The following is a 13,460-nucleotide window of genomic DNA, read 5'->3' as shown; positions in this document are numbered from 1 at the left end:
GCACCCTGAGGGGGCTTCTGGGAGTGCGTAGGTCTGCCAAATAAGTGACCACACCATTCTTTTCCACTATTGTGTTTGGACCACTCCACTTGTCATTGAGTTCCCTGGGAACCACAGGCTCTAGGATCCACACCTTCTGCCCTGGCTGGTAAACTGTCAGCACAACCTATTGGTCATGCCACTGGTTCTGCAGTTCTTGACTGGCCTGAAGGTTTTCAGTGGCCCTTTTCATGTACTCAGCCATCCTTGATCTGAGGCCAAGTACATAGTCCACTATGTCCTGTTTAGGGGGCTTGAGAGGCTGCTCACCAGCCCTCCCTTACAAGAACAAGGGTATCCCTGACAGGGTGCCCACACAAGTTCAAAGGGGCTGTAGCCCAATCCCTTCTGAGGGACCACCCTGTAGGCAAAAAGGAGGCGTGGCAGTAGGCCATCCCATCTCCTCCTGAATTTTTCAGAGTCCCATGATCATGCCTTTGAGAGTTTTATTAAATCTCTCTGCCAAACCATTGATTTGGGGGTGGTAAGGGGTTGTGAACTTGTAAGTAACACCACACTCCTTCCACATTGCTCTTAGTTATGCAGACATGAAGTTTGCACCTCTGTCTGACACTACCTCTTTAGGAAAGTCCACTCATGAGAAAATTCCCAGGAAGGCTTCTGCCACTGCAGGAGCAGTAATGGCCGTTAGAGGGATAGCTTCTGGGTACTTGGTGGTGTGGTCCACCACCACCAGAATAAATCTGTTCCCATAGGCTGTGGGAGGGTCGAGGGGGCCATCCATATCCACCCCAACCCTTTCAAAGGTTACCCCAACCACTGGAAGTGGAATTAAGGGGGACTTTGCAGTGCCTCCTGTCTTGCTATTGGCTTGACAGGTGACACAGGAGCGACAAAACGCCTTTGTATCTTCTGACATGTGGGGCCAGTGAAAGTGAGGGACAAGCCTGTCCAAAAGTCTTGCTTTGCACCAAGTGACCTGCCAGGGGAATATCATGTGCAAGGTTCAACAAAAACTTCATGTACTGCAGAAGGACCACGCAGGACAGTACCCCCGTGCACTGCTTCTCTTGCAGCTGCCAAGGCTTGTTTGCATCTCCTCCAAGTGATCTTTAGGCGATGTGTTGCTCCAGTCCACAGCACTCCTTTGTGCGATGAACAACCCTCTGCGTGGTTCTCCTGCGGTTTGGGAATCCCTTTTTGTAGTGCTGCGTGGGCTCCTTCTGCATCCCGGTCCTGTGGAACTCCTGTGAGTGCGGCCTCTGCTCCTATGGGTTCTCTGTGTTGCTGAGGGTTACCTCTGACTCCCCCACCTTTGTGGTACTGTGTTCCAAAAACAAAGTACCTTTATTTTTGTACAACTGAGTGTGTTCTTTCATGTGTGTAAGTGCTATGTGACTACATTGGTTTGGCATGAGCTTTGCGTGTCCCCCTATATAAGCCTTGGCTGCTCGTCCACAGCTACCTCTAGAGAGCCAGGCTTCTAGGCATTGCCTGCACTTCACTAAAAGGGGATACCTGGTATAAGGTGTAAGTACCTTGGGTACCCACCACACACCAGGCCAGCTTCCTACACCTGTGCCACAGTCAGTGGTTTGTGGGCATGGCACCCTGGGAGGGATGCCATATCAACTTTACCTTTTTCTCCTCACCAGCACAAACAGTCTGCAATGGCAGCGTGTATGTGTTTGGTGAGAGGTCTCTTAGAGTGGCACAATAAATGCTGCAGTCCTTAGTGACCCTCTCTGGTCACAGAGCCCTTGGTACCACTGGTACCAGATTTGTGGGAGTCCACCGGCTAGCTCTAGAGTGGGGCTTCAGTCTGGCACTGTTGTCCCTCAGATACTGTTCAGCATACAAATTAATCTGTTCAACAATCTCATCCAAAAATACATCGTTCATAAACAACTGAAAAAAATCCATAGGCAAAACGTTTTCAGTATTCACTTTACACCCTATGACACCAGTAAAGGCAGGTAACACAGACTGCACCATCTTTGGAGCAACCCAGAGTTCAGCACTTCCAAAGGGAAGCCTTTCAGCCCCAGGCTGCAGTCCAGATGCCTTGCGCTTTGCTATCGGCATACTTGTGTCCTCCTCTAAAAGAGGCACTTCCTCTGCACTGAGAGTGACTATCATCAGATGATTCCTCTCAGACAGAAAGTCCACTGTCAGAATCCTGGACTTTCTCCTCTGCCTCAGATGCAGTCAGTCTCATAATCATGGTCAGAGAAAGAATCGAAAAGCATATCAACAATCTGCTGAACAGTAATCCTGCAGCTAGCCATATTCCTTACTAATCAAAGTAACTTGACAAATAGATCAACATTAACCAACACCGTGTCAAATAAGTAATAAAGTGTGACTTTATAAAACAGAAAGTAAAACTACTGGCATCTAGTAATACTGAAGGAAAAGTCAATCAGTACAAGGCACACAGTGACCTATATACTCAAAAATGATACCACTCACGTGCCAGAGACGGCTAGACTCAGGATCACCGTCTCCTACTCTGCACAGACAACATCCCACTAGAAAGTAAAAAACAAAAGAACATTACACACAGGACAACTCAATTCACATCTTGCACTAATCCAAGGAGAATTTCACACCCAATGAAACAAAAGCAACATATTCTGCTACTATTCCACCATTTACCAACAACGCATTCATGCAGGGCAATGATACTCATGTGGAGTAAACAGTACAAAAATGATTTTCTTACCAAGCATATGCAACTACACAAACTTCAGATCTACCTGTCCTGAAACCACGAGCAGTAGTCGCAGCAAAGGAAATCAAAAGCTTTGCACTAGAGTAAAAAGGAGTAATTGAACATTACAATCACAAATGCAAATGATGACAAGAAATAAAACAGTTAACATAATAAAACAATATCAAATCTGCCCATCACCATCCAAATGCCAGCCACACACATTGCCAGCCAGAACCCAGTCAACACACACAGTTAGCCATATGACAGTTCACACTCACACTGCCAGCAAAATCCCCTAGTTCATACACACCGCCAGCTAAGTGCCAGTCCACACACACACACACCAAGCAAACCAGTTCACACACACAGCTAGGCATGCTCACACACACAGCTAGGCATGCGTCAGTCTACACACACCACCAGGCATGCACCAGTCCACACACACCGCCAGCCAAGCCCAAGTCCAGTTACACCGCCAGCCAAATGCCTGTGCACACACTACCAGCCAAACGCCAGTACACGTAGACAGCCAGGCAAGCGCCAGTCCACACACACACCGCCAGGCACGCACCAGTCCACACACACCGCCAGCCAAGCCCAAGTCCAGTTACACCGCCAGCCAAATGCCTGTGCACACACTACCAGCCAAACGCCAGTACACGTAGACAGCCAGGCAAGCGCCAGTCAACACACACCGCCAGCTAAATGCTAGTACACTTACAGCCTGCCAAACACCAGTACACGCAGTCAGCTGAACTCCAGTCCTCACACACAAACTTTTCCTTGTGTCTAGTGGTTTTCTGCCCTCCCTTAGGGCAAATGGGCCTAAAAATATCACCAGTCTGGCCCCAAAGGGGGGCAAAAACTGTTAAAATATGTACTACTAATTGCACTGAATCTCTGTTATCTAGTGCCTTCTGCTCATGATCCCCTCACCGTCCCCACCAGACGGCACATCTGCTGTCTTTGGGGGGCTGGGTGGGCAGAATACAACAAAATTCCACCCAAGGGTCGCTCCCTGCAATTGACCAACAAATATTAATCCATGGGGAAATGTTGTAATTGCTGGAAGGAGCCGGAGAACAATGTTGCAGAGCGAAGTCGTTGCTGGAGCTGCAGATTGGAGGTTCCTGTGAAGTCCACTTGAAGTTCCAGTGGCCAGAAGTCAGAGTAAACGTTGCAGAGGAGTCCTGCTGAAAACTTGTGCTTTGAATCAGAAGACCCACCCAAGAGGGAGACCCTATCTTGCCTTAAAAGTGGGATTGGTCACCTAACAGGGTGACCACCTATCAGGAGGGGGCTGTGACATCACCTGCCTGACCTGGACACTCAGATGCTTCCAGAGGCCTCTGCCCACCCTGGATCATGGCAGAATCAAGTGACCACCTGGGGGAGCTCTGGGCACCACCCCTGGGGTGGTGATGGACAGGAGAATGGGAACTCCCCTTTCCATTGTCCAGTTTTGCGCCAGAGCAGGGACTGGGGGTTCCTGGGCTGGTGCAAACCCCTCTTTGCGAGGAGGGCACCGAAGGTGCCTTTTAAAGCATAGTGGTGGCTTGGGGAGGCTACCCCTCCCATGCCATGTAACACCTATTTCCAGAAGGAGAGGGTGTTTCCTCCTTCTCCCAAAGGAAGTCCTTAGTTCTGCCTTCCTGGGCTCCAGCTGCTCAAGCAGGAGGAGGGCAGAAACCTGTCTGTAGGATGGCACTTCCATGAGAGGTCTTTTTCTCTCAATATTCAGGGTATGTATATTCTCTAAGCAGTTTGTGGTGTCTCGTTGTATGGCTACTCTACCACTCCTTCAAGTCCCTGATACTCTGGGATCTCATGGCTTCCTGCATCTTTTTGGTTCTTCTTGGGATGATGATGGTGCATCATTCAGTTACAGATGATCGCCCGTGCTAGATGTTAACAGTCAGTATGACATGCCGTTACCTCTTTTGTCTGGACTAGAAAAGCAAGGACCTTTCGGCTCCTCAGGTAGAATGGTTGCATATGAGCTTGCCCTCATATGTCCCTGAAGTCATTTCTACCTTTGGTAGAAGATAAGTTGATGTAGGTGCTCAGGAGCAACACCCCCCTCGCCTTCCCCCCCACCCCCAGTTTACCAGGTCTGTAAGCAGGGTTAGGTGGGTTGAGTCTTCTTTGGAAGTTCTTAAAATTAGGCAGCACTATACTCTGTCCATTCAAGTTCTTCTGGGGGGCAACCATTTGGAAGCAGCACTGAATTTGCAGATCAGTGGATGCTCTGAGTAGGGTGGCTGATGAGTGGTAGTTGCATCCAGTTGACACTCATTCGATTTTTGTAGAGTGGGGCCAGGCAGAAGTGGATTGTTTTGCTACACCTCACTACAGAAAGTACCACAGGTTTGTGCTTTGCAGTTTCCTCTTTTGGGGCCTGTTTGAAATGCATCTTGAACTCCCCTGATTTTCAATGTCCATTACACAGTTCCTCTGGTCCTGATAATTTCTCAGGTCTTGCATAAAAAGAGAGGTGGTGCATGGGCTGTCTCTGGTGAACTGCACTGGGCAAGAAGGTTCTGGTGCCTAGTGCTGTTGACTGTAGGTGTATGCCCCCCCCCCCAAATTCTTGTACTCTCCAAGTATATCTTGTCTAACAGCTGGAGGGCCAATTCCTGCACTTGAATGTTTAGGCCAAATTCTTTGTCTGCCGATTGAATGGAAGAATCTGAATCCATGTGATCTGCCAAATGAGATCAAGGGTATCACTTTGGTGGGAAGACACTCCTCCACAAAATCTCTGTTGGACTTTCTTGGTGACTTTGTGTTCTTCTGAGCTTTTGGGTCCCCTGTTAGTGAAGCTGTTGGATGTGCTGCGTTTTCCCCTTGCTTTGGCATGGCAGGGCCTTTTTCTGCACTTGGTGAAGACCCATCTAGCAGCCTAGTAGTTGTTCCATTGTTTGCCAGATCATTCATCATTTTTGAAAATCTCCTTTGGTGGCCTCGCTTTCAAAGGGTCTTAAACATTCTTTTCCACACAAACCTTTCATGATTCCATTGGGATCCTATTTTACTTCGCATATTCTTGATGACATCGTCGCTTGAATCGATGCCCAATTGCTCTCTTAGATTGTTGACATTACAGACTGTTTTCTTAATTTCCAATCAGATTGGCTTGCTGACTGGCATGAGCACGTGGGTACCCTGTTAGTGAAGCTGTTGGATGTGCTGCATTTGTACCCTTGGTTTGGCATGGCCGGGCCTTTTTCTGGGCTTGGTCAAGACCCATCTAACTGCCTAGTTGTCAATCTATTGTCTGCCAGATCAGCTATCATTGTTGAAAATCTCCTTTGGTAGCCTGGCTTTCAAAGGGTCTAAATTATTCTTTTCCTCACAAACTTTTCATTATTCCACAATGGGATCCTAATTTACCTATGTTCTTGATGGCATCATCGCTTGAATTGATGCACAACTGCTCTCTTAGATTGTTGACATTAAAGTCTGTTTTCCTTATTGCCTACTAAATTAGGTTGCTGACTCGCGAGCTTCAGGCATTGTTGGGTAAATCACCATGTGTACTCTTTTTTTCCGTTATTGCTAAAAGTGTTTGTTTCATGTGTCTACAGCAGTCACGTTATTTACACCCCTCCAAAGATGACGATAGGCTTAACCTGAAGAGGGCTTTTGAATTTTTATGTGGCAAATTGGGAGATTTTTGTGTTGATCAACAACTGGGGGAATTTCTGGTGAAACAAAAAGGAAAGATATACAAACACACACCATTTCCTTGTGGATTTCTCTTTAAATTGATAATTACTATGAGCTGGCAAAGAAGGAGCTGCCAGGGAGTATTTCATCTCCTGCTACCAGAGTGAAGGCTACTTAGTGAGTCTTGGCGCAGGAAGGGGTTCTGTTTTACATATTAGGTGGCCTGCGAGTTGGTGATGTATGCACATGTTCAGTAAGCATTACTGCATGAATTCACAAGTTGTAAGCAAAGATCACTTGGTGAAGTCTGTTCTTCACCCTTTTTGTGAAGACTTCTTCCCTCTGGCCTAGCTTCTATGTTTGGTGCTGGTAGGCGATTTAGTTACAGATGAAGCAGCTTCAGGAAAAAGTTCCCACTAGAAGAATTGGTTATCTTCGATAATGCGCTTTGAGGGAAACTCTGTTTTCATAAAGATTGCTCATTGAAGCCCCAACTGCCTGTTCTGAGAAGGTAGATGGTTGATGTTTCTTTGTGTGTTGGAATTTGGCCACTTTTAATAGGACTGTCCAGTTTCACGTAAAGTACATCATGCACTAGAGGGAAAATGTTCTCCATTGCAGTTGTTTGATTTTTAGGGTCAAGCCTGTGAGAGTGCATGCCTTAGCGCATGCATCTCGCTTTCGAGACACTCTTACAACCAAAAAGGTCTTGGAGCCTGCCTGTTGCTTTCCAAGTGTCTGCTTATGCCTCACTCTTGTATGCAGCCGACTTAATTCACTAGTGCTGCTGAAACGTCATTTGCCCCACTTGCTGTGAAGCAGGGACCAAGCACAGCTTTATTCAATGTAATCAGTGCCCATCTGTTGCTGCTGATGCCATTTAGGTACTATTTTTGTTTTCTTCTGCCAGCTGAAATGTCACTTCTGAAGCTTGTTTTCATTAAGTTGTAGCACTCCATAACAGTGCATGTGTTTGCAGGATGTTTCCCCTTCTCGCACACATTGTTGCTTCCCTCCCCAAAGCATCTTGCTCCCTTTCGAATCGGCTCCACACCACCTCCTCCCTCCGTTTTGCTTTCCTGTTGCTGTTTTCATCCCCACATACTCCCTCTTTGCTGCTTCACAAATCCTCCCCCTGCGTTCATCCCTCCTCTGTTTTCCCTCCCTTTTTTTAAGTACAGGTCATCCCAGTGTATATGTTAAATGAAATTATTTGGAGACTGGCCTTATGCCAAATGTGTCCTTTTTTTTTTTTTTTTTTTTTTTATAACCCCCTGTTCGGCAAAATTGTATGGTAGTGTTTGGTTTTATCTCCAAACCTCTAATCTGAAAGTTGCAACACCCTAAGACATTCTTGTGACCCAGGGGAGTCAGTACGTATATCATAGTGTATTCAAAGGCAGTGGTTTTCTATGTACATGTGATTGGATAGTTATTATTTGCCAGCATAACAGTAGCAGCATGGCATTAAAATGCTCACATTAAAACCATGATTCTATAATTACAGTTATTAATCATTTTTCCAGGAAATGGCCGATGCACTCTGGACCTGTTAGTCCGAGCACTTAAAAATATTCCATTATAAGTAATCCTTGTGTTACCAGTACTTTGCAAAAAAGTGCTGAGTTCCGTCTATGCTGCTGAATGTTATCGTGTCAAACAATTCCTGCCTCCCACAGGCACTGACACAAATTAAGCTCTGCGATGATGCACAATAACTGAGCTGTCATGTACCGGTTCTATTTGTGACTTGCAAGCCTCCGTTATGTTCAAGGTTTGCTCTTCATAAGTCTTTTCTCTTCAGTCAGGCCTGCCTTGATTCCACTCAGCATTCTGGAAGGTTACTATTTCTTCTCTCTGTGAACACATTCCATTCAGAGTAAATGAAATGTTGCTTGGAATAGAACAAAATTCTCCTTGGCCAGCTACAAACCTGCAACTAAGATTTTCAAATGGGGCTTGCAGTATCTGTGGAGATCAGATGTCCTGAGTGTTTTTATTCCCGGATGAGCTACAGCTCTACTATTAAAGGAAAGGGAAAAAAATATCTGTTCATATGTTGTGACTGATCTTGAAATGCAGATAGAAACAGAACCTCCAAGGGAATTTCTTGTGCATATTTTAGGACAGTGAGAAGGGCCTGTTCTAGAGCAGTTCAGTAGACAGGCATGAATTGGTGGTGGACAGAGTAAACAAGTACAGGAAAAGCCAGTATGTCTCGCCTATGCGAGATCTGTTGGCTTTGCCAATGTTTTTTTAGCCAAGTTATACAGCAGCCCTGAGGCAGTCTGTGTTCTTTTAGGTCGAGGTTAGACAGCGCTTGCGCTGTCGCTTAGCAACCTGTTGTATATGCTTTGTGGAGTTGAACTCCGTCCAGTGTTTATTTGTCTGTCAATGTTCTTTAAAAATCCTTGCTTGCTAATGGGAAAACCTTCCTCTTTTTCCCTCCTTTTTGTCTTTTTTTTTTTTTTTCCTCCCACGGAGCACCAGCCAAATACTGGATCCTTATGCTTTGCATGCTTATCTGTTGATTTGGAGGACTTTTTTCTTTTTTCTTTCCTGCTGCATGCTCAACTTGTATCTACACGCATGCCGCGCTTCGTTTTTCAGCACAGTGCCTGCTTTCATGTTAAGTTTTTTTTTTTTTTTCTTCAACGTGCGCACTCAACTAGAGTTCAGGTAAAATCAAGTATTGCCATATTTTTACTTTGTATTGTGTTTTCAATGCACTCACCCTATGGGAGTACAGGTAACATCAAGTATTGCTGTATTTTTGTGTTGTTTTTCTTGTTTCCAGTGTGCTCACCTGACGCAAGTATCACCATATTGTTTATCTTAGGAATTTTAAACAGCTTTGTAAACATTCCATTAAATGCACTTTCGTAACCAACCCCGCTCACCTGAGTTGAGCCTTTTCTTAAATTGTTTCTCCCCACCGAGCCAAATCATGTTTCTTCTTGCCCGTTTGTTTTCCCCCTCCCAGACACACTTGTCTCTGTTTATTCCCACCCTCAACTGAAGTGCTACGCGTTACTGAGGCCACTTCAGAGCGCTAAATGACATTCACTACGTGCAGCTGTAGGTTCTCTCTCATTCTGAACTCATGATCATTTGAAGGCCTGATGAAGTTAGAGCGACACAGAAGGGACAGACAGACAGACAGACAGACAGACAGACAGACAGACAGACAGACAGACAGACAGACAGACAGACAGACAGACAGACAGACAGACAGACAGACAGACAGACAGACAGGCAGACAGGCAGACAGGCAGACAGCGCTGAAGCGTTCTTATGGTAATAGCATTGCACATCGAATGTCTGTAGCCGTACATTGCCCTGAGTTGGGGACTGTAAGAATTCCTGTCTCTGTTGCAGGGCCGAGAGCTTTAATTTGCATTGGATGTCAGTGCCCCAAGAACCATTTCCACCCGCCTTTCAAGTTTTGACTGATTGCTTTGTTTCATGTGTTCAGATGGTCAGTGTGTGCTCTGGCGGGCATAGGAATCATGTGCTCATATACAGAGACAGAGAAATATCACGTTCAGTGCTTTAAAGTCCACAGCCCTTCTTCAGGAATGCAAGTGGTAGTGCTTCCAGGAGTGCGGCCTACTTCAAGATGCTTATTTGTGAAGAGCTGGCCTCTTCGCTGTGTTTGTTTGTGTCTTTTCTCTACTAGTTGTAATCAGTTAATTAAGTGGAGTTTAATGTAGTTGAGGGCCTATGCTTTGTTTAAAAGGTCAGATCGCTCCCAAACCCACACCTTTGATGACTTGAAAGTATTTTTACTTAAATAGTTCTGCAAGACCCGGGCACCACGTGTACAAACAACGTGAACAACAATTAGCATTTATTTGGTACCCTAAAGACATTTACTGTGAAGTCCATATTTCATATACATCTACTATTTCTTAAGGAAAGTCTACAAATATCTTAGTGGTGGTGTTGAGGGTTAATCATGCGAGGTTGATTTTTGTGTGTTGCATTGTGTTGTGCTGTCGTAGTTTGAATCTTGCTCTAGGCAAGACTGCTGGTTTAAAGATGACAGTACTTATGTGTGTAGGCGACTATGCCAGTCCTACAACAAGTTGCAACTATCGTCCCAACCCTCCCGGCTCACAAGCAGTACCTCACCAAAAACCCCAAACAGTAAAAGGTAATTTGTGGCAGCCTTTACGCATAGACTTAAGAGTGTGACATCTCAGGGAGTGTCATGGTTAAACGGAGATTACCCCTTTCTCAGATGAACAACATGTCTCAATCAAACACAGGCAATGAAAGAGATACAGTAGAGTCTTAGAGCTTTTTATTAATAATGCTGCAGTCTATGATAAGTTGCATGGGCTACAATGCTAAGGATAATAAATAATGCAAGAAACAGAATAGTGAAAACGAGAGTCATTAGTATAAAGACCCACACCATCTTGCAATAACATGAAATGACATGAGATGTGAAATATGTCCTAATCCCCTAACATGATAAACCTAACCCCTAACCTAAAAGAGAGGTATGTGTGATAAACCTTATCTGCCAATGCAGTGTCCATGAGAAGAGCCCCCCAACCCTTGTTACCTTGGAATAAGGTCTCTAGCTCTGACTCCGTAGGGACACGAACACTGGGTCAGCGTCAATGCGATGTGCAGTATCAATAGCAGCGATGCCATCTGGTCGGAATCCCTCTGACTATCTGTCTGTGTGGTGCATTTATGCAAATCTGCTTGGACCCCTGACCCAAATAATAGATAACAAGACATGCTTAGGACTGCAATTTATGTAAACAATTCCCTCGAAGGCGTGACGAGGAAAAGTACCTAATGTGAATACCTACAGTTTGTTTATCTTTGTCGCTTGATAGTGACACCTTAGCGCAGTGGCACTGATAATGTGAAACTAAAACATTGGTCTAACTAGAAACAATGCAGCCATCTTGGAAGGATATAATTAAATAATTGTGCTACTACAGAGCAAACTAAGCTAACTCTTGCTTCCTATTAAAACAAGATAGAATTCACTACAGTGCTACCACCAACAAACTGACATTCAACCGATTGCTCGCAAGATATCTTGTATTTGAAACATTCTGCGTGCTACTATTTAATGTTCTCCTTTCCCTCCCTTCTTGCAGACTGTTTACCTCCCTAGATATCCAAGGCGGTCAGTTGATGGAGTGTTAGTGGCAGGGCTGTAGGTCGGATGAATAAACTGGGGGGGAGGGGTCTCTGAGAGGGGTGTGGCATATGTAATCAAGGGAGTGACTTCTACACATAAGCTAAAAATATGTGCTTGCCATAGTATGCCACCGACTGGTATTTTGATGCCCGTTTCCATTATTACATCCAGATACAATACTGCACTTGACACTACCCCTGAAACAAGCTAGGACTATTGGCTTTGTCAATGGTTGTTAGCTACATAAGGTATATCCATTGTGACATAGCACCCAGGATAATGTGCTGCATGGCTACACACTTATAAGGACCAAAAGGCGAGACCCATTGCCTATTCCAATGCTTGTTTTTAACTATTAACCATGCAGCACAGCAGCCACGCAGCTGTACAACGTGGAAGGCCAAATAGTCATACTATTTGGCTGTGTCAATGTTTCCTTTGCCATGTTGTACAGCTGCGTGGCTGCCTTCCAGTATGTTCGAAAAAAAAAAAAAAAAAAAACTATAAAGCGCACAGTGTCAACTGTGACACAGTACGTTTTATTTTATTTTAGCCATGCAACACAGCAGCTGCTCTGCTATACACGGCTAAAAATCAACAATGACAAAGCTAATAGAACTCACATAGATGAGACCTATTGACTTTGCCAATGCTTGTTATTATTTTGGTTCTCCGCTCATAGTTCTTTCACGCTGAAGAGTGCAGAAAAAAGATAGGGAACGTACATCTTGGCAAGAGGTGACTTACTGAATATGTGTCATCACATCTAGTGGAACAGCCAGATCTGTGGCTGGAGTTTCAACACCACCACCTAACGAGTTTGGGAAGCTGTGACTGTAGAAAAGCTTCCAGATTCAGTCTGGCGCCTGAAGGACACCGTGAAGAAACTGTGAGAAAATAAACGTATCCACTATAAATTAAGTTACTGCATTTATGTAACTAGTCTACTTTAATAACTGCTTGTATGGACATTATAAAACAAAGTCAACTTCTACTTTGAGCATTACATGTATTGCTTCCACATCTGCTCTAGTGGGGTTTTGTAAAGATCCTACCCACTGCACAAAAAGGAGATCCAAGTTTACATAAGTGAATTTGTATGTAGTGAATGCATGTGAAAACCCTTGCTGCCTCTGCCAGCCAAGCTATTCCCTTGCAGCATACCATCTCATAGCAGTTGCAAAGGCTTCCATGAAGGACACATATGACTTCTGTGCGCTGCTGAATTTTATTTAATTGAGATTTTGACCTGTGTGCTTGATTAGTCTGATAAACACATTTGACTTCTAATTTCTATGGCTTTATAATCCTCATTGAAAATCAACCTTTTTCCCTTTGACTTGATAGGACCAATTGCATCATGCCTCAACAGTCAGCAGTAGTGATCTGGAGAAAGCCTACTTATCTGATGGGTCCTCAACAGTGCAGTTCAAAGCTGGGAGTCAGGAGTATGAACTCAGTTTTAAAGGTACAGAGAAGTCCCTCAACTATACAACTGTTATGTGTATTGAGACAATCTCTTTCCAGATCTTTATTATAAACATTTAATGATGGCCAGCGTCAAACCGGGTAGCCTTGGACAGGATTTAAATTGTTTTCTCTTCTAGCAGAACTTGATGATGTGGTTTGTTATTACTGTGTTTTGCAAGATCTTCCCATTTGTCATATCTTCCTTCCGGGGACCTCACAGAATCGTCTTGTAAAATATTCTGTGTAGTACTGTCTGCTTTTGAATTGAGATTGGTGAAGAAGATAACACCCCAAGTGCTTTGTTTTCTTTATATTGCTAGTTGTGTAGTGTCGTCCAGAGCACAAATCTTGTTCACTTCATTGGGCATACATATTGTAAAGAAATGGCTCCCTGTTGCAGTTACCCCCCACTTTTTGCCTGATACTGATGCTGAC

The 13,460-nt window shown here is 44.7% G+C and overlaps 1 protein-coding gene across 1 annotated transcript in view; it reads left to right on the top strand.

The window, feature by feature from the left end:
- Positions 1–13,460, top strand: part of LOC138287526 (protein mono-ADP-ribosyltransferase PARP12-like) — a 266,656-nt gene that overhangs the window by 104,453 nt on the left and 148,743 nt on the right. The window contains exon 7 of the mRNA XM_069227998.1: positions 12,903–13,023. Within this exon, the coding sequence (XP_069084099.1) occupies positions 12,903–13,023 (121 nt within the window). The remainder of the gene's footprint in view (positions 1–12,902; positions 13,024–13,460) is intronic.

Source organism: Pleurodeles waltl, chromosome 4_1 (assembly GCF_031143425.1).
Source record: "Pleurodeles waltl isolate 20211129_DDA chromosome 4_1, aPleWal1.hap1.20221129, whole genome shotgun sequence".
Taxonomy (NCBI): domain Eukaryota; kingdom Metazoa; phylum Chordata; class Amphibia; order Caudata; family Salamandridae; genus Pleurodeles; species Pleurodeles waltl.
Note: the sequence above shows the minus strand (reverse complement) of the source record. Positions and strands in the feature narration are given on the sequence as shown.